General features: G+C 46.8%; 1 protein-coding gene across 1 annotated transcript; it reads right to left on the bottom strand.

Moving 5' to 3' along the window:
• Positions 1-376: 376 nt before the first annotated feature.
• On the bottom strand, positions 377-13,944 carry LOC117442062 (zinc finger protein 3-like). The gene is made up of 3 exons (XM_071202341.1): positions 13,868-13,944; positions 12,638-12,688; positions 377-1,235 (listed from the first exon to the last, which is right to left on the bottom strand). The coding sequence occupies exons 2-3, from the start codon at positions 12,674-12,676 to the stop codon at positions 621-623; spliced, it is 654 nt and encodes a 217-aa protein (XP_071058442.1). The 5' UTR covers positions 12,677-12,688; positions 13,868-13,944; the 3' UTR covers positions 377-620.
• Positions 13,945-21,612: the final 7,668 nt, after the last annotated feature.

The following is a 21,612-nucleotide window of genomic DNA, read 5'->3' as shown; positions in this document are numbered from 1 at the left end:
AAAACATAATAAAATACTCGTGCCTCGTCCAATGTTTGTGCCCGTCTTCCTTTGTTTTCGTCATCACCCGAAGATTCCCGAAGTATTTCGTTTCATTGAGAGGGCGTGGTCGGGAGCAGTAAAATTGAAAATAAAATGAAACTAGGCGCATGAAATAAAAAAAAATGGTTTATTATGCTTATTTTTAATAAAAATACATAAGTTAAACCCAAAATTCGCGGATTTCCACTATCCCTTTAAGTTGCTTGAGTCAGACTCAGAAATATTAAAACACTTTTAAAATCAGACTCTTGAGTCATAAGGAAATCTGTAAAGATATCTCACGGAAGAAAAGACACATTTGAATGAAATAAGCTTTATTTCAATGAGACTTCAATTCAGAAAGACTTAAAATATAACTCCAGCTCTCAGGACATCAGGAGGAGGAAACAGCTGGCTTGCCTCTCATAGTTCTTCAAAACAATGCAGTGTGCATTCGCTCATGGTCTTTAAAGGTGAATACTTTGAGAAAAAGTTTTCCCACCCTCTTCACAGCTGAATGATTTTTCTCCTGTATGAATACGTTGATGTGATTTGAGAGCACCTGATGTAGTGAAAGTTTTCCCACACTCTTCACACCACTATGGTTTTTCTCCTGCGTGAATGCGTTGATGTATTTTGAGACCACCTGATGTAGTGAAAGTTTTCCCACACTCTTCACAGCTGAACGGTTTTTCTCCTGTATGAATACGTAGATGTATTTTGAGATTACCTGATTGAGCGAAAGTTTTCCCACACTCTTCACACCAGTACGGTTTTTCTCCTGTATGAATACGGTGATGTGATATGAGAGCATCTGATCTAGCGAAAGTTTCCCAACACTCTTCACAGCTGAAAGATTTTTCTCCTGTATGAATACGTTGATGTGATTTGAGATTACCTGAGTGAGCGAAAGTTTTCCCACACTCTTCACAGCTGAACGGTTTTTCTCCTGTATGAATACGTTGATGTGATTTGAGATTACCTGAGTGAGCGAAAGTTTTCCCACACTCTTCACAGCTGAACGGTTTTTCTCCTGTATGAATACGTTGATGTGATTTGAGATGACCTGAGCGAGCGAAAGTTGTCCCACACTCTTCACAGCTGAACGGTTTTTCTCCTGTGTGAATAAGCAGGTGGCGCTTTAAAGTTCCAGATCTTGTGAAGGATTTGTCACATTGCTGACAGCTGTGACATCTCTCTTTTCCTTTCGGTTTCTAGAACAGACAGACAGAGAAGGAGAGAAAGTTAATCTAAAAAGCATAAATACATTACATTACATTTAGCTGACGCTTTTATCCAAAGCGACTTACAATAAATGCGTTCGACCAACAAAATACAAACTTGAAGAAAACAGAATCATAAAGTACATCAGGTTTCATAGAGCCAAACATTTCAGGTGCTACTCAACTGGCTTTAGATAAGCCAGTCCTTTATTAGTATATAAGTGCTTTGTTAGTAGTTCTATCGCTCGAAGTGGAGTCGAAAGAGATGAGTTTTCAGTCTGGAAGGTGTGTGAGCTATCTGCTGTCCTGATGTCAATGGGAGCTCATTCCACCATCTTGGAGCCAGGATAGCAAACCCACGTGTTTCTGCTGATGGGAACTTGGGTCCCCTTCACAGCGAGGGTGCAGCGAGCCGTTTGGCTGATGCAGAGCGTAGAGCACGTGCTGGGGTGCACGGTTTAACCATGTCCTGGATGTAGGAAGGGACAGATCCATTCGCAGAATGGTACGCAAGTACCAGTGTCTTGAAGTGGATTCTAGCAGTTACCGGAAGCCAGTGGAGGGAGCGGAGGAGCGGCGTGGTGTGGGAGAATTTAGGAAGGTTGAAGACCAGACGAGCCGCTGCATTCTGGATGAGCTGCAGAGGTCGGATGGCACATGTAGGTAGATCAGCCAGGAGGGAGTTGCAGTAGTCTGTACTGTACTCGTTCGCAGGAGAAAGTAGGAAGTGGAGCGCACAGGAGACAGCAGTTTCATTGCAGACTGTTATGTTTATGTGGGGAAATAAATACATTATTTGAGATATATTGCAAACTCGGACTCGGGGTGTAGTTATTTGTTCAAGCACCGGATCGGAAAAACAGGAGAGTCTGTGAACCAGTCTTGCCTTGACCTATGTATTCATGTCTGTGACTCTCACAGTATCTGCTGCCCACAGCTGCTTTATAGAAGAAAACCTCCTTCACGTCATGAAATCTCTGCGGCGCCAGGAGGCAGTAACGTGTGACTCAGCAGAATCTGAGAAGAGCAGCACCAGCTGCAAAGAGCTGTGTCTTCACTGTGTTTACCCTCATTAGAACAGCTAACGAGCGACCGCAGGCTGCTACGTTTTACACACACACACACACACACACACACACACACACTGAACTGCCCAATTATTTCCCCTATTACTGTATATATATCTATATCTGTTTTATGATTTCAGAGCCCCACTCTCCATTGTTGTTAATGTGGAAAATAAAACTCTAGTTTTCATAACCACTGTCTTGTAACCTCTTAAGCGTCTGATTAAGTCTGTGAGGCAGGTTCTCCATTTTGTTTTGAAGCAGCAGACTTTGGATGAAGACGGGCTACAAACCCTTTTATGTGAGGTAGAGGCCATTTTGAACAGTCGACCAATCACAACAGTCTCAAATGACCCTCAAGACCTGGGTTGCGGTCGGATAATCCAAAAATCAGCTCCTATCGTCTATCCCTTGACCTCTGAGTGAAAGGTCACGGGGTTAAGGGATAGTGGATAGGAGAATTCAAAAGGACTTAGGAGAAGAGACTGCGGTGCTTTAGAGAATCTAATGCACTTTCACTATCCCACGTGTTTCTGATGCGCCAGCGGACGTCCTGAATGTGCGTCTGCTGCTGTGGGGAAACCATGGAAACTACAGTTTTCTATAGCGGACTACAAACATGGATGTTCAATAAGAACGAGGGACTAAACTCATCTAGAGACTCTGCTCCGTGCTCTGATGCTGCTGCTTTGCTTTATGAACGTGGACAACAGAGAAACAGATTCTTCAGGACCAAAGTTTGAATTGAAATAAAAAAGGAAAGTGAAACTTCTGCTCGTCACCCTCTCCCTCCGGTCCACATGAATACCAATGATCCCAATACGTATGATTGATGGAAAGATCTTAAATATATACAGATGTATTTATTATAAACGTTAGTCCTTAAAGGTGGGGTAGGTAAGTTTGAGAAACCGGCTCGAGATCGCTAGAATTTGAAAATACACAACCGGAGAAAATCTGCCACTTCCTCACAGAGCCCCTCCCCCAACACACACGAACGCGAACATGACCAATGAGGGCACGAGATCAGTTTGTGCCCCGATGGAAGGTTGACAGGCAGGTAGGCCGTCCAATTGGTTGTACTTTTTACAGTATTACGGCTTCAACAGATGACATTTTTTATGGATTTTTTGTCAAAGCACTTCAGATATTCATTGCTATCGGGATGTTAAGAGCATTCCATGGAATATAACAAACAGTGTATCTCGAGCCGGTTTCTGAAACTTACCTACCCCACCTTTAACATCTATCACTGTGTATATCACCATTCAAACATCTTTTAGAAGTTGAACAAACCCCACACAGCTCAGTAAAGACTGAGATGTTGACTTTATTTGATCATTTCAGTAAAAACTAACGTTCATATTTCTCTCTTTGATTATAATACTGATGAACGTTCAGAACAAAGCACTTTGGCAACTTACCACCTATGTTTTAAAATGCTTAATAAGCACCGTAACTTTCATGATATCATTTCTCGGTCATAATCGGTTGTTTCCGTGAACGACCGACTGTTGTGACGGCAAATGCTGCGGCTGCAATGCATTGTGGGGCAGCATTTTCGGCAGAAAACTCATCTCTTTCGACTCCACCTCGAGCGATAGAACTGCTCACAAAGCACTTATATACTAACAAAGGGCTGGCTCCTCTAAAGCCAGTTGAGTAGCACTTGAAATGTTCAAGGTTGTGTCTTCCTGGTCGAATGCACTTATTGTAAGTTACTTTGGATAAAAGCGTCAACTAAATGTGATGTAATTTAATATGTTATCGTAGTAATCAGTACAATAGTAATATTAGTGAAAAAAATAAATAATTATATATATTTGTCTATACAGGTTCATTTTGATTGTTTTTGGAAAACATATAAGCTGAATATTCAGGGACTCCACTCCAAAAAAGTTCTTGGAATCTATCAAAGATGTTGATCCAACTATATGAACAGAAACATGGTGTAAAAATGATCTGCTCACTCACTGTCCTCCAGGTTATAATGAAGTCATGGTGCCCTCTATAAAATCAAAAACATACGCAGGGCAGAACATCGGGGGGGATCTTGGTGTGGTATGAAGGAGATCTTTGCCGTCAGATCTCAGTAGTGAAACAAGGTAAATCCCACATGTGGCTAAGGTTAGATCAAACCCTGGGCATAACTGACAGGAATCTATACGTGTGTGCTATTTATATTCCCCCAGTCGATTCTCCTTATTTTGAAGAAGACATTTTTGAAACTCTCCATTCAGAAATAGCCTATTTTCAGGCCCAGGGAAATGTGCTTCTAACTGGAGATCTGAGTGAACTGACCTCACTGAGCTGAAGCTATCAGCCTCTCAGTCTGACAGGAGAGGACTCTCCTCCACCTCTCAAGAGTCCTTAGCCGCTTTCACACCGCAGGACTTGCGGTACTTTAGTGCCGGCACTAAAGTACCACGGCACTAAATCCGCCAGGGGGCTAGTGCCAATCGCATTCACACCGCAGTACTTTCCCTGAGGCACGATTACGCTGACGTCACTTAGTCTTCTTCTTCTCTGGGTTTACTGGCAGGCCGCAAAACCACTTCACGGCGAGTACAACAAAAAAACGAGAGAAGAAGAACTACACGGGGGGGGGGAGGGGGTATAAAGCCCATCCGCTGTATGAGGCGTTTGTTTACTTTCCGACCTCAGACATGATGGAGTTCATAAGGGTAATTTACAAATAAAATACCCCATTATAACAATGGACTTTATCTTTATGTATTTAGTATATATCGCCCCCTCAGGCTGATTTTGGAAAAGGACATCAACCCTCGTTTGGTGTTTTCCCTTATTTATCTAAAACAAATGACATGATCAATGACTTGTGTGTATGTGTGTAAGACTTGTGTTTCTGATCAATTCAACCACCGACACCTGTCTGCTCTCACATTCTTCTATTCTGCACATTTGGGGTGGGACACAATAAATAAAGCTTCGCCAGTTTGTTTGTTTTATTGCACAGTCAAGACATAACAATAACGGCATCATGCTGTTCCAGGTGTGTCGTATGCATGTACATTGAAGTTAAATAACAGTGTGCAATGTAAAATAAAGTGTAAGTAGTTTCAAAACAATGTAACAGTGGCAATATATATAGCAGCAGACACGCCTTAGTGCAAGTTAGGTGTCAGTATTAAAAAACAGTGGCAATATATATATATAATAACAATAGAAAATCGTTACCACTCTTATTATTGTGGTCTTTAATTTTGTTATAGTCCTGCCTGAGTTTCTTTATTTTTACCCGGCATCCGTGTGCACTGTGCACGATTCCCAGCTCAAGTAGCGAACATCGCTCAAAACATTTGGAGTTGGGAACTGCTTTCTGTAGAAGCTGCTGCATCCCGTCTTTGGAGTAAATTGCCAGAAGCGCCGACACTTTCTCATCATTCCACCGCTCCGGTGTTGTAGTACGTGTGGTCATAACTGCTTTCAAGTACAAAAAAACCACTCGCTCAGGTGTGGATGTGGTTTTGTAGCGAGGAAAAAAATGGCTGCCTAACAAAACAAATTCAGAGTCTAACGGGGCGTGGTTTGCAATTCGCCCAGCCAATAGAAATAGAATAGAAATTGGCACTCTTTTGTCACCAGGTTCGTACCACCTCTCTAGCAGGGACTAAAAAGTACCAAAAGAGTTCCCGGCACTGAGTAGTCCCGGCAGTGTGAACATTATTGGTACTAACGGAACTAAAGAACTAAAGTACCAGGGAAAGTCCTGCGGTGTGAACGCGGCTAATCACCTCACTGAGCTGTAGCCATCAGCCTCTCAGTCTACAGGAGAGGACTCTCCTCCACCCCTCTGAGAGTCCTTCCCCTCACTGAGCTGTAGCTATCAGCCTCTCAGTCTACAGGAGAGGACTCTCCTCCACCTCTCAAGAGTCCTTCACCTCACTGAGCTGTAGCTATCAGCCTCTCAGTCTGACAGGAGAGGACTCTCCTCCACCTCTCAAGAGTCCTTCACCTCACTGAGCTGTAGCTATCAGCCTCTCAGTCTGACAGGAGAGGACTCTCCTCCACCTCTCAAGAGTCCTTCACCTCACTGAGCTGTAGCTATCAGCCTCTCAGTCTACAGGAGAGGACTCTCCTCCACCTCTCAAGAGTCCTTCACCTCACTGAGCTGTAGCTATCAGCCTCTCAGTCTACAGGAGAGGACTCTCCTCCACCTCTCAGAGAGTCCTTCACCTCACTGAGCTGTAGCTATCAGCCTCTCAGTCTGACAGGAGAGGACTCTCCTCCACCTCTCAAGAGTCCTTCACCTCACTGAGCTGTAGCTATCAGCCTCTCAGTCTACAGGAGACGACTCTCTTCCACCCCTCTGAGAATCCTTCACCTCACTGAGCTGTAGCTATCAGCCTCTCAGTCTACAGGAGACGACTCTCCTCCACCCCTCTGAGAGTCCTTCACCTCACTGAGCTGTAGCTATCAGCCTCTCAGTCTACAGGAGAGGACTCTCCTCCACCCCTCTGAGAGTCCTTCCCCTCACTGAGCTGTAGCTATCAGCCTCTCAGTCTGACAGGAGAGGACTCTCCTCCACCTCTCAAGAGTCCTTCACCTCACTGAGCTGTAGCTATCAGCCTCTCAGTCTGACAGGAGAGGACTCTCCTCCACCCCTCTGAGAGTCATTCACCTCACTGAGCTGCAGCCTCTCAGTCTACAGGAGAGGACTCTCCTCCACCTCTCAAGAGTCCTTCACCTCACTGAGCTGTAGCTATCAGCCTCTCAGTCTGACAGGAGAGGACTCTCCTCCACCTCTCAAGAGTCCTTCACCTCACTGAGCTGTAGCTATCAGCCTGACAGGAGAGGACACTCCTCCACCCCTCTGAGAGTCCTTCACCTCACTGAGCTGTAGCTATCAGCCTCTCAGTCTACAGGAGAGGACTCTCCTCCACCCCTCTGAGAGTCCTTCCCCTCACTGAGCTGTAGCTATCAGCCTCTCAGTCTGACAGGAGAGGACTCTCCTCCACCTCTCAAGAGTCCTTCACCTCACTGAGCTGTAGCTATCAGCCTCTCAGTCTGACAGGAGAGGACTCTCCTCCACCTCTCTGAGAGTCCTTCACCTCACTGAGCTGTAGCTATCAGCCTCTCAGTCTACAGGAGAGGACTCTCCTCTACCCCTCTGAGAGTCCTTCCCCTCACTGAGCTGTAGCTATCAGCCTGACAGGAGAGGACTCTCCTCCACCTCTCAAGAGTCCTTCCCCTCACTGAGCTGTAGCTATCAGCCTCTCAGTCTGACAGGAGAGGACTCTCCTCCACCTCTCAAGAGTCCTTCACCTCACTGAGCTGTAGCTATCAGCCTCTCAGTCTGACAGGAGAGGACTCTCCTCCACCTCTCAAGAGTCCTTCACCTCACTGAGCTGTAGCTATCAGCCTCTCAGTCTGACAGGAGAGGACTCTCCTCCACCTCTCAAGAGTCCTTCACCTCACTGAGCTGTAGCTATCAGCCTCTCAGTCTACAGGAGAGGACTCTCCTCCACCTCTCAAGAGTCCTTCACCTCACTGAGCTGTAGCTATCAGCCTCTCAGTCTACAGGAGAGGACTCTCCTCCACCTCTCAAGAGTCCTTCACCTCACTGAGCTGTAGCTATCAGCCTCTCAGTCTGACAGGAGAGGACTCTCCTCCACCTCTCAAGAGTCCTTCCCCTCACTGAGCTGTAGCTATCAGCCTCTCAGTCTACAGGAGAGGACTCTCCTCCACCTCTCAAGAGTCCTTCACCTCACTGAGCTGTAGCTATCAGCCTCTCAGTCTGACAGGAGAGGACTCTCCTCCACCTCTCAAGAGTCCTTCACCTCACTGAGCTGTAGCTATCAGCCTCTCAGTCTGACAGGAGAGGACTCTCCTCCACCTCTCAAGAGTCCTTCACCTCACTGAGCTGTAGCTATCAGCCTCTCAGTCTACAGGAGAGGACTCTCCTCCACCTCTCAAGAGTCCTTCACCTCACTGAGCTGTAGCTATCAGCCTCTCAGTCTGACAGGAGAGGACTCTCCTCCACCTCTCAAGAGTCCTTCCCCTCACTGAGCTGTAGCTATCAGCCTCTCAGTCTGACAGGAGAGGACTCTCCTCCACCTCTCAAGAGTCCTTCACCTCACTGAGCTGTAGCTATCAGCCTCTCAGTCTGACAGGAGAGGACTCTCCTCCACCTCTCAAGAGTCCTTCACCTCACTGAGCTGTAGCTATCAGCCTCTCAGTCTACAGGAGAGGACTCTCCTCCACCTCTCAAGAGTCCTTCACCTCACTGAGCTGTAGCTATCAGCCTCTCAGTCTACAGGAGAGGACTCTCCTCCACCTCTCAAGAGTCCTTCACCTCACTGAGCTGTAGCTATCAGCCTCTCAGTCTGACAGGAGAGGACTCTCCTCCACCTCTCAAGAGTCCTTCACCTCACTGAGCTGTAGCTATCAGCCTCTCAGTCTGACAGGAGAGGACTCTCCTCCACCTCTCAAGAGTCCTTCACCTCACTGAGCTGTAGCTATCAGCCTCTCAGTCTGACAGGAGTGGACTCTCCTCCACCTCTCAAGAGTCCTTCACCTCACTGAGCTGTAGCTATCAGCCTCTCAGTCTACAGGAGAGGACTCTCCTCCACCTCTCAAGAGTCCTTCACCTCACTGAGCTGTAGCTATCAGCCTCTCAGTCTGACAGGAGAGGACTCTCCTCCACCTCTCAAGAGTCCTTCACCTCACTGAGCTGTAGCTATCAGCCTCTCAGTCTACAGGAGAGGACTCTCCTCCACCTCTCAAGAGTCCTTCACCTCACTGAGCTGTAGCTATCAGCCTCTCAGTCTACAGGAGAGGACTCTCCTCCACCTCTCAAGAGTCCTTCACCTCACTGAGCTGTAGCTATCAGCCTCTCAGTCTGACAGGAGAGGACTCTCCTCCACCTCTCAAGAGTCCTTCACCTCACTGAGCTGTAGCTATCAGCCTCTCAGTCTGACAGGACAGGACTCTCCTCCACCTCTCAAGAGTCCTTCACCTCACTGAGCTGTAGCTATCAGCCTCTCAGTCTGACAGGAGTGGACTCTCCTCCACCTCTCAAGAGTCCTTCACCTCACTGAGCTGTAGCTATCAGCCTCTCAGTCTACAGGAGAGGACTCTCCTCCACCTCTCAAGAGTCCTTCAGCTCACTGAGCTGTAGCTATCAGCCTCTCAGTCTACAGGAGAGGACTCTCCTCCACCTCTTCAATAACAGCGCCTTATATCCGGGTGCTAGTGGAGCACGCTCGTGAACTGTTAGCACCGGAGCCTCGCAGCGGGGAAATTATTTTACAACTAAAGACGCAGCATGTGCACGGCTCTGAGAATCTGCCTTGGTGCAAAGCAGCAGGATGAAAACATGGTACGGAGTTTCATTGCTTTGGGCTTTCTCTCAATCAGCAAGAGGAATGGATTTGATGGTGAAGCTCTGACACAGCGCTCTGCAGAGAGCGGAGAGAGCGGTTCACGGACTTTCCACATCGTAAAAGTGGGGGGGTCTAAACTAATCATTTTAAAAGGTCAGGATGAAGCTGCACCCTCCCTCCCCCTGCTACCTCTGAACTGGGAGACATCAGGATGAAGCTGCACCCTCCCTCCCCCTGCTACCTCTGAACTGGGAGACATCAGGATGAAGCTGCACCCTCCCTCCCCCTGCTACCTCTGAACTGGGACACATCAGGATGAAGCTGCACCCTCCCTCCCCCTGCTACCTCTGAACTGGGAGACATCAGGATGAAGCTGCACCCTCCCTCCCCCTGCTACCTCTGAACTGGGAGACATCAGGATGAAGCTGCACCCTCCCTCCCCCTGCTCCCTCTGAACTGGGAGACATCAGGATGAAGCTGCACCCTCCCTCTCCCTGCTACCTCTGAACTGGGAGACATCAGGATGAAGCTGCACCCTCCCTCCCCCTGCTACCTCTGAACTGGGAGACATCAGGATGAAGCTGCACCCTCCCTCCCCCTGCTACCTCTGAACTGGGAGACATCAGGATGAAGCTGCACCCTCCCTCCCCCTGCTACCTCTGAACTGGGAGACATCAGGATGAAGTTGCACCCTCCCTCCCCCTGCTACCTCTGAACTGGGAGACATCAGGATGAAGCTGCACCCTCCCTCCCCCTGCTACCTCTGAACTGGGAGACATCAGGATGAAGCTGCACACCCGACTTCTGTCCAGCTAAGACATTACATTTATATGTTATCGTAGTAATCAGTACAATAGTAATATTAGTGTTTGTTTGTAATATATTCGTCTCACTATACAGGTTCATTTGGATTGTTCTTGGAAAAAGAGATGCGTTAATTTCATATAAGCTGTTGGAATATTCAGGGCCTCCACTCCTCAACCTTTGAGGTTAAGAGTGAAGAAAGTTCTTAGAATCTATCAAAGATGTTTTTAATCCCTTTAGTTACTTCTCAGATGAAGGATGTGAAATATAACCAAGTATATTCAATCATTATAAAACATATATATATTATTCTGAAATGGACCAATCTGCACAACGACTACTTTCACTGTCTTTCACTATATTTAGATGAGAATACTTTCTACTTTCACTTGAGGAACATTTTGAATGAGGACTTTTACTGTAACAGAGTATTCCTACACTCTGGTACTTCTACTTTTACTCAAGATCTGAGTACTTCTACTTTTACTCAAGTACGAGATCTGAGTACTTCTACTTTTACTCAAGTACGAGATCTGAGTACTTCTACTTTTACTCAAGTACAAGATCTGAGTACTTGAGTCAGAAGAAATCTGATGTTCTTTATGCCATAAACAACCACATGTGTTTCGTGATAGCCTTCTACACGAGGATGACAAATTAAAGAAAAGACAACTAAGTGTAATATTTCAAAATGAGTGACCCATCTGTAAGTAGACGAGTAGATCTGTAAGGCCTCCCATATAACCTGGCTGAGCCAATATACAACTATCAGCCAAATAACTTTTCAATTCATTATTGATTACTATTTCTGAGGTACTTTTAGGTTGGAAGTGAACATAAGTCAGAGGTACATGGTGTACTTCTCCTCCACTACATGTATTAATACCTTCAGTTACTTCACAGATGAATGATGAGAAATATAATCAAGTGTTGAATCAGACTTTAGTTCCACCTGGAGTGAATCCACCAGCTACCCTGCAGTCTACAAAGTACTTCAGACTAGCTGCACCTCCACCAGCTACCCTGCAGTCTACAAAGTACTTCAGACTAGCTGCACCTCCACCAGCTACCCTGCAGTCTACAAAGTACTTCAGACTAGCTGCACCTCCACCAGCTACCCTGCAGTCTACAAAGTACTTCAGACTAGCTGCACCTCCACCAGCTACCCTGCAGTCTACAAAGTACTTCAGACTAGCTGCACCTCCACCAGCTACCCTGCAGTCTACAAAGTACTTCAGACTAGCTGCACCTTCACCAGCTACCCTGCAGTCTACAAAGTACTTCAGACTAGCTGCACCTCCACCAGCTACCCTGCAGTCTACAAAGTACTTCAGACTAGCTGCACCTTCACCAGCTACCATGCAGTCTACAAAGTACTTCAGACTAGCTGCACCTTCACCAGCTACCCTGCAGTCTACAAAGTACTTCAGACTAGCTGCACCTCCACCAGCTAGCCTGCAGTCTACAAAGTACTTCAGACTAGCTGCACCTTCACCAGCTACCCTGCAGTCTACAAAGTACTTCAGACTAGCTGCACCTTCACCAGCTACCCTGCCGTCTACAAAGTACTTCAGACTAGCTGCACCTCCACCAGCTACCCTGCAGTCTACAAAGTACTTCAGACTAGCTGCACCTCCACCAGCTACCCTGCAGTCTACAAAGTACTTCAGACTAGCTGCACCTTCACCAGCTCTGAGAACACTTTCATGATCAATCATTTTAAAACATATATATATATTATTCTGAAATGGACCAATCTGCACAACGACTACTTTCACTGTCTTTCACTATATTTAGATTGAGGGACTTTTACTGAAACAGAGTATTCCTACTCAGGCTCACTTTATGCTGCGTTTCCATTGCAGTTTAGGAACTGGGACAGTAACTATAGTAACGCAGTGTAGGCGGAGCCGTGACGTCATCTTCAATGCGAAACACAAAACCAGCCGTTAGCTGTTAGCACTCGGAGCTCTCAGCTCCTCATGTCTGCTCAGAAACTAGACAGAAGTTAAACAAGTACAAACCACAGACTGCCTGTGTCATGGAGACTACAGTCGCTGCTTTATTTATGTCTGGAGGCCGTTGTTGTGAGTGAGGACGGTCGGAGCATATACAAGACGCCCGCCTGGCGGAAACGCTGACATTAGGAATATATCGTGATGAAGTGCGCACTGACCTGAGCTCCAGGGGCCTCTCTCTTCTTCCATGGATCCATTTAGTCGATGTGCTAAGCAGAGGAGAACATGAGAGAAAGGTCAGATAGTTATAAACGCTACATGCAAATGACTTTAACCATTACTATAAAAAGTTATTATTATTAATATAATACAAATATTTAGATGTAATTCATCATAATCTGTGTAGCAACTTACAGTTTGTTCACTTTTATTTCATTAAAATGACTTTATTCACATAGAAAGTGACATTAATGGTTGTTTGAACCAGGGTTATAACGCTACCTGTGTCATTAACTATCACCAAGTTAACACAGAAAGCAAACATTAGCTAGTGAGACTGTTTAATGTACTCCATGTATACAGTATTTTCTGTATATTGTGTATTCTTTAGATACTCTCATGATATGTGTCCTTGCTGCTAATGCTTCATTTTATTATCTTATTGCATCTTTTAAATATGTTTAACTCGTGTAATGCCTGAAAACACTTCTGCTGGGACACAATCATTTCCCAGTTTAAGATAAATCATTATTTAAATGAAGTGTAACTATTTATCTAATGAGCTAAACCGCCGCTTAGCTTAGCGTTAGCTGCTAACTGAAGAACCCCATTCATTTCAATGGGAAAAATGCTACGTCACGGTGATGAATGGCGATGCTAATAAGCTGGTTAGCATATATTTAAAACCATACCTATGGTAAAGAGCACCAACACAACAACTCAAACCGTCTTAAAGACAACTGGTGTAATAAATAACTAACAAAGTCAGCTGAGCATTACAGATCAACTGTTACTCCCCAGAGCCGAACTGGAATAATAACTGTAGCTGTTAGCCGATAGCTTGTAGCCGTTAGCTGTTAGCCGATAGCTTGTAGCCGTTAGCTGTTAGCCGATAGCTTGTAGACTTTAGCTGTTAGCCGATAGCTTGTAGACTTTAGCTGTTAGCCGATCGCTTGTAGACTTTAGCTGTTAGCCGATAGCTTGTAGACTTTAGCTGTTAGCCGATCGCTTGTAGACTTTAGCTGTTAGCCGATGGCTTTTAGACTTTATTTAAAGATAATTTGAGACTATTTTTGGCGCACATTTTAAGTTTTGTTGTGAGTTTCTTTCTTCCAAGATTACAGCTGTTGTGTTGAATAAGATAACTTCTGATTCGTGATGAACTGTAAGCTAAGCTAACAGGTGTAAATACACTTAATGAAACCTCTGTAGGTGTTTAATCCACTCACTTCGTCTTCGCCTTCGTCTCTCGGTTTTTGAGTAGCATGAAGCTGCAGCGTCGGAGACAGCACTTGTGGAACCGCACACACAGGTCCCGCGTCACGGCGGCACGTGACGGAGCACGTTCACATGAATGTGAATGTCAACGCAGAGAATGTGAGTAATGTGAAGTGCTTTTACAGTTTTATTTGTTTAACATTAATAACAATTCCGGTGTCTTGAAATGAAGTGTGATTAGCTAACATTAACTATGATAGTGTTAAGGCAATACAAACACACATCTGTTTGCTTATGATAGCTTCTAACCGTATTAAAGTCTCTAAAACAACTACTCGTTAGCTATAGCTTTCGGCAAAAGCATTACCAAAAGCATTAGCTTCGTTAGCATATTTGATCATTGTTTAATGAAACTAGCGTGATTTTGGCAAGCCCAACTAGGTGTCATAGTTGAGTAATTGAATCACTAATTACAGTAAGAGTGTGAGTAATGTGAATCATGTTTTTAAAGTTAACAGCTATTCTGTTGAATTGAACAGCCATACGAGCAACACGTGCTACATGTAATCTGTTAGCCTACGATGACTCGCTGCTAAACCAACTGTTAACCATTTTGTTTATTTGTTTAATGAAACTGTGTGTTATGGTTATGTTATTTGAGGCTTTTATCCAAAGTGACTCACAAAAAACATAAAATAACCCAATTAACATTAGAATTTCAATACAAATAGTTACATAGTCAAGTTACATTACTTATTACAATTTAACAGGGTAATTACTCATCTGTAACCTGCTACATTTAAAAAAAGTAAACTTCCCAACCCTAATGATTAATTATAGTCAGCTAATTAATTAAACTTCAACGGATGCCAAAAGCATGTCAATATGTCCACTGCATTAAATCAGCAGGAGCCTAAGTTCTGTCTTCAGTGTAAATGCTTCTTTAATAGTCATTGTATTACAATTTGAATTCATTGTAGATCATCTTTACTGTGCTGACTGCCTGGTTACCGTTTATCAGACGGTGGCATCATGTTGACATGTTGTGTAATATTGAGGTGTTTTAGTCAGTTATTGTTGAGATTATTAATGCGTATCAATTGTGCACCAATGCCTTAGCCTATGCAATACTTTAGATGACGTCTTGTTCTTATTGCTTCAAAGGCCAAAGGTTTGCCTTCTGGACTCTGGAGGCCAGACGCTGGCTGGAGGGAACCCTTCAGCCAATCAGAGTGCCACGAGGTTATCTCCCTCGAGAGGGGACAGCAGACCCCGCCTCACCCCAGAGAAGAGACAGCAGACCCCGCCTCGCCCCCAGTGAAGAGACAGCAGACCCGCCTCGCCCCCAGAGAAGAGACAGCAGACCCCGCCTCGCCCCCAGTGAAGAGACAGCAGACCCCGCCTCGCCCCCAGTGAAGAGACAGCAGACCCCGCCTCACCCCCAGAGAAGAGACAGCAGACCCCGCCTCGCCCCCAGTGAAGAGACAGCAGACCCCGCCTCGTCCCCAGTGAAGAGACAGCAGACCCCGCCTCACCCCCAGAGAAGAGACAGCAGACCCCGCCTCGCCCCCAGTGAAGAGACAGCAGACCCCGCCTCGTCCCCAGTGAAGAGACAGCAGACCCCGCCTCGCCCCCAGAGAAGAGACAGCAGACCCCGCCTCGCCCCCAGTGAAGAGACAGCAGACCCCGCCTCGCCCCCAGAGAAGAGACAGCAGACCCCGCCTCGCCCCCAGTGAAGAGACAGCAGACCCCGCCTCACCCCCAGAGAAGAGACAGCAGACCCCGCCTCGCCCCCAGTGAAGAGACAGCAGACCCCGCCTCGCCCCCAGTGAAGAGACAGCAGACCCCGCCTCGCCCCCAGAGAAGAGACAGCAGACCCCGCCTCGCCCCCAGTGAAGAGACAGCAGACCCCGCCTCGCCCCCAGTGAAGAGACAGCAGACCCCGCCTCGCCCCCAGAGAAGAGACAGCAGACCCCGCAATAAAAATAAATAGAAATGTATTCTGAACTGAAATGCCTCTCGGTCAAACTGCTTGTGTATCTTTTGCAGGCTGGTGCATGAACACACTAACAGTTGTTTTTCAGTAATCGAGCACCTCTTCAAAGACACCTTTGATTTATTAATAATGATAATGAAACGAGAATTATGATACTGTAGAACAGGGGTCTCAAACTCAAGGCCCGGGGGCCAAATCCGGCCTGCGACTTCATGTTATGTGGCCCCGCAAGAGCTTGCAAAGAATATAATACGTTTCTTATACGGTGACATGCCACTTTACAGAAGCAGGTTGTCCATAAACTACATGTCCCACAATGCATCTCGTTTTGTGACATGTGCACTGAAGAGACTTGCAATTATTTGCCCTGGACTTCTGCTTTCAGACGTAGTTAATTAATAAATTATTATCCTATCCAATAATAATCCAATTCAGAGGCATTAATGTAATATAATACATTATTTATATATATATTTATATAGTTACAACCGGCCCTTTGAGAGCAACCTTAATGCGAATGTGGCCCGCGATGAAATTTAGTTTGACACCCCTGCTGTCGAAGGAACAGAGTTTAACTCGTTTGGCTCGAGGTCCAGTTTCATAATAGTTTTGTTTCACAAACTTGTTTCTCTTTTCAATTTCATCAAGTAGTAAATCATTTATCTTTGTTCTCAAATGTTTGATTTCTTGTTCCGTTTCTGATTCTTTTGTATTCTGAAATTCCCTTTCCAAGTCTCTTAATCTTTTTGAATATTTTCTATATGCCTCTAATTTAATCTTTTTTGCATTTGCAGTTTCAGCTTTCAGTTTCCCTCTGATGAGCTCTCATGGCGTCCCATGGGATTGTAGGGTCTACTGCTCCATTGTCATTCTCCTCCATGTATTCTGCAATATCTGCTTTTATTCTCTCCTTTCTTTGTTCACTATTTAATATTCCAGAATTGAGTCTCCAGACCGTGTGTCGTGTCCTGTTATTTAAACATATTTTTAAGAAGACTGGATTGTGGTCCGACACATCCTGCATTCCTTTACCCTGTGTGTATCACTTTCATTTATGAGGAAATAATCTATCCTTGAGTGGACCTTATGGGCGGCCGAAAGATGTGTAAAGTCTTTTTCCAAAGGATGGAGGGTTCTCCATATCATCCCCATTTCTTCCAGTGATATATTTACAAATTTTGATAATTGCCGTTTGGATCTTTTGTGACTAGTTGTATCCTTACTATGATTCATAACAACATTCAAATCTCCACCGCAAATTAAGATTCCCTTTGTTTCTGCAGCGACTACATCGAACAAGGATTTAAAAAAGTTTGTATCGCTTTCTGGAGGTGCATATATATTTATCAGTGTTATTGGTTCATGTTCTAACCTTCCTTTAACTATGATATACCTTCCTTCTTTGTCTTTGATTTCTTTTTCAAATTGCGTTTGATTGGATATTAATATTGCAACTCCTCTTCTCCTCCCTCCTTATATGAACTATAGTATACATTTCTGTAACCGTACCTTCTCAGTTTTTCATGTTCTCATCTGGATAAATGCGTCTCCTGAAGGAATATGATTTGTACATTTTCCTTTTTCAATTTTCTTATAACCCTCTCTCTTTTCTTTGGTGTGTTTAGACCGTCTACATTCAGCGACACTATATTGGTACTGTTAGACATCATTACGTTGCATTGCTTCCTCAATATGTGCTCCCAAAACGACTCTGCAATAAGTAAACATGAACAACATTATGAACAAAACACAAATCAGAAATAAAAATGGCTTCCAAATATGTGGGAATCTCCCATCACAGTGCGCGGGGAAAGTCCTCCTCTTCAAAGAGGGCCCCTCCTTGGACCTCAAACTAGACCCACAAAAGGGGGGTCCATAAAGTCCAACATATCTAACTCAACATCTCTAGGTCGTCTCATATTGTATTCACTTAAATAAGCCTTTAGTGACTTTAACAGTTTAACTTTATAGCCATACCTGCTTTTGTATTCAGATGTCTAACCTCTGTACTTTGTTAAAGCGTCCTAAGGCTTTGGCTTAGCTCTGAGCTGGTAGGTTTGTAGCTTTTCTCTCGCCCGGAGCGCTGTCTCCCTTCTCGTCTTCGCCCCCTTCACCGACTGCCACTCCGTCCCTCCTCGCAGTCTCCCCTCCGCTGTTGATTCTGTGTCACCTTCTGGAGTTTCCACCGAGTAGCCTCTTCCTCTCATATCTTGTGCAGCCTCTCTGGCGCTTCCATACGTCTTTACTCCGTTGTTCCAATGTATCCTTATTTTTGCCATGGGGGTCTGAAAGCGAATTGCCTTTTCCTTCAAGATAGTTTTAATACCAGAGTATGCCTTCCTTTTCTGCACGATCTCTGTCGCATAATCATGATCAAAAAAGATTTGCCTGTCTCCTACTTTAATCCTCTTCTGCCATGCTTTCTTTAGAATCATGTCCTTAGTCTCGTACGTTTGAAAGTTCACTATCATTGATCTTGGGGGGGCACTCGGGGGCGGCTTTTGGCCGAGGGCTCGGTGTGCACTTTGGATCCCGAGGGGGGGTCCGTCGGAGAGCTCGAGTTCAATGCTGAGGAGTCGTTCCAGATATTTACCGGCGGAGCTCCCCTCCGCATCCTCCGGCACGCCGAAGATCCTGATGTTATTTCTTCTTGTTCTTCCCTCAAGGTCCGTTAATTTGTCTTGCATCTGCCTTGTATGATCCGACATCCCCAACAGTGCACAATTAGCCACTGACTGCCACTCTTCCAACTCAGCGATGCGTGTCTCGGCTTCGCTAACACAGCTTTTTTGTGTCTGTAGTTCGTTTTGGTTTTCTGTGAGTTTATAATATAATTCTTGCCGGAGGTTATTGATTTCTTCTTTCACTTCTTTCTTCAGTTCATCTTTAAATGTGGATAGCTGGTGTCGTATATCCTGCTTGAGCTCTCGGATATCTTTGCTAATAGCTGTTATTCCGGCACGTAGCATATCTGCGGTATCTCGTGGCTCCGTTGCCTCTGTTAGCTCTTCCTCCTGTTCGCTAGCTTCGGCGGATTCGTCCATTTCGGGTTGTTCTCCTACTTCGTCTTGACTTTTGTTAGCTTTCCGGCTTTTTCTATTGTTTCTCCCACTCATTTTCTACTTTTTCTCGTCGAGTATTTGGCGTTAGTGGGTTTATTCGGGATCGACCTGAGAGAGTTGGTTAACTAGCGTCTTCTCACTCCACCATCATACCGGAAGTCCCAGTAACGGTTTTCAAGGGGACAATATGTACTCAAATTGATGGGTTTGGATGATGGGGGAAAACCGTGTCACAGGCTCTTTAAAGTTCTTTGCAATCCGCCAAAAACCCCAATAGTATGAAGCTGCAGCGTCGGAGACAGCAGTTACAGAACCGCACACACAGGTCCCGCGTCACGTGACGGAGCACGTGACGGCCAACGCACGTTCACATGAATGTTTATATATATATTGTTAATTTAGTTGAGAATTTCAAAAATATAGTCTTTTATGTCTTTTATATGTATATTAAACAACACTGTTAATTTAGTTTTGGGTATGTTTATAATTCTCTTTCATTATTATTCAAAAGAAAGCAACACTGTTAAACTCTGTTCCTTCGACAGTATCATAATTCTCTTTCATTATAATTATTAATAAATCAAAGGTGTCTTTGAAGAGGTGCTCGATTACTGAAAAACAACTGTTAGTGTGTTCATGCACCAGCCTGCAAAAGATACACAAGCAGTTTGACCGAGAGGCATTTCAGTTCAGAATACATTTCTATTTATTTTTATTGCGGGGTCTGCTGTCTCTTCTCTGGGGGCGAGGCGGGGTCTGCTGTCTCTTCTCTGGGGGCGAGGCGGGGTCTGCTGTCTCTTCTCTGGGGGTGAGGCGGGGTCTGCTGTCTCTTCTCTGGGGGTGAGGCGGGGTCTGCTGTCTCTTCTCTGGGGGTGAGGCGGGGTCTGCTGTCTCTTCTCTGGGGGCGAGGCGGGGTCTGCTGTCTCTTCTCTGGGGGCGAGGCGGGGTCTGCTGTCTCTTCTCTGGGGGCGAGGCGGGGTCTGCTGTCTCTTCTCTGGGGGCGAGGCGGGGTCTGCTGTCTCTTCTCTGGGGGCGAGGCGGGGTCTGCTGTCTCTTCACTGGGGGCGAGGCGGGGTCTGCTGTCTCTTCTCTGGGGGCGAGGCGGGGTCTGCTGTCTCTTCTCTGGGGGCGAGGCGGGGTCTGCTGTCTCTTCACTGGGGGCGAGGCGGGGTCTGCTGTCTCTTCACTGGGGTGAGGCGGGGTCTGCTGTCTCTTCACTGGGGGTGAGGCGGGGTCTGCTGTCTCTTCTCTGGGGGCGAGGCGGGGTCTGCTGTCTCTTCACTGGGGCGAGGCGGGGTCTGCTGTCTCTTCACTGGGGGTGAGGCGGGGTCTGCTGTCTCTTCACTGGGGCGAGGCGGGGTCTGCTGTCTCTTCACTGGGGGCGAGGCGGGGTCTGCTGTCTCTTCACTGGGGGTGAGGCGGGGTCTGCTGTCTCTTCACTGGGGCGAGGCGGGGTCTGCTGTCTCTTCACTGGGGTGAGGCGGGGTCTGCTGTCTCTTCACTGGGGCGAGGCGGGGTCTGCTGTCTCTTCACTGGGGGCGAGGCGGGGTCTGCTGTCTCTTCACTGGGGGCGAGGCGGGGTCTGCTGTCTCTTCACTGGGGGTGAGGCGGGGTCTGCTGTCTCTTCACTGGGGCGAGGCGGGGTCTGCTGTCTCTTCTCTGGGGGCGAGGCGGGGTCTGCTGTCTCTTCTCTGGGGGTGAGGCGGGGTCTGCTGTCTCTTCTCTGGGGGCGAGGCGGGGTCTGCTGTCTCTTCACTGGGGGCGAGGCGGGGTCTGCTGTCTCTTCACTGGGGTGAGGCGGGGTCTGCTGTCTCTTCACTGGGGCGAGGCGGGGTCTGCTGTCTCTTCTCTGGGGTGAGGCGGGGTCTGCTGTCTCTTCACTGGGGGTGAGGCGGGGTCTGCTGTCTCTTCACTGGGGCGAGGCGGGGTCTGCTGTCTCTTCTCTGGGGGCGAGGCGGGGTCTGCTGTCTCTTCTCTGGGGGCGAGGCGGGGTCTGCTGTCTCTTCTCTGGGGGCGAGGCGGGGTCTGCTGTCTCTTCTCTGGGAGCGAGGCGGGGTCTGCTGTCTCTTCTCTGGGGGCGAGGCGGGGTCTGCTGTCTCTTCTCTGGGGGCGAGGTGGGGTCTGCTGTCTCTTCTCTGGGGGCGAGGCGGGGTCTGCTGTCTCTTCACTGGGGGTGAGGCGGGGTCTGCTGTCTCTTCTCTGGGGGCGAGGTGGGGTCTGCTGTCTCTTCTCTGGGGGTGAGGCGGGGTCTGCTGTCTCTTCTCTGGGGCGAGGCGGGGTCTGCTGTCTCTTCTCTGGGGGCGAGGCGGGGTCTGCTGTCTCTTCTCTGGGGGCGAGGCGGGGTCTGCTGTCTCTTCTCTGGGGGTGAGGCGGGGTCTGCTGTCTCTTCTCTGGGGGCGAGGCGGGGTCTGCTGTCTCTTCACTGGGGTGAGGCGGGGTCTGCTGTCCCCTCTCGAGGGAGATAACCTCGTGGCACTCTGATTGGCTGAAGGGTTCCCTCCAGCCAGCGTCTGGCCTCCAGAGTCCAGAAGGCAAACCTTTGGCCTTTGAAGCAATAAGAACAAGACGTCATCTAAAGTATTGCATAGGCTAAGGCATTGGTGCACAATTGATACGCATTAATAATCTCAACAATAACTGACTAAAACACCTCAATATTACACAACATGTCAACATGATGCCACCGTCTGATAAACGG

The sequence above is a fragment of the Pseudochaenichthys georgianus genome, unplaced genomic scaffold, assembly GCF_902827115.2.
Source record: "Pseudochaenichthys georgianus unplaced genomic scaffold, fPseGeo1.2 scaffold_264_arrow_ctg1, whole genome shotgun sequence".
Lineage (NCBI taxonomy): Eukaryota > Metazoa > Chordata > Actinopteri > Perciformes > Channichthyidae > Pseudochaenichthys > Pseudochaenichthys georgianus.
The sequence above is the reverse complement of the archived record's forward strand: the minus strand, read 5'-3'. Positions and strand labels throughout refer to the sequence as shown.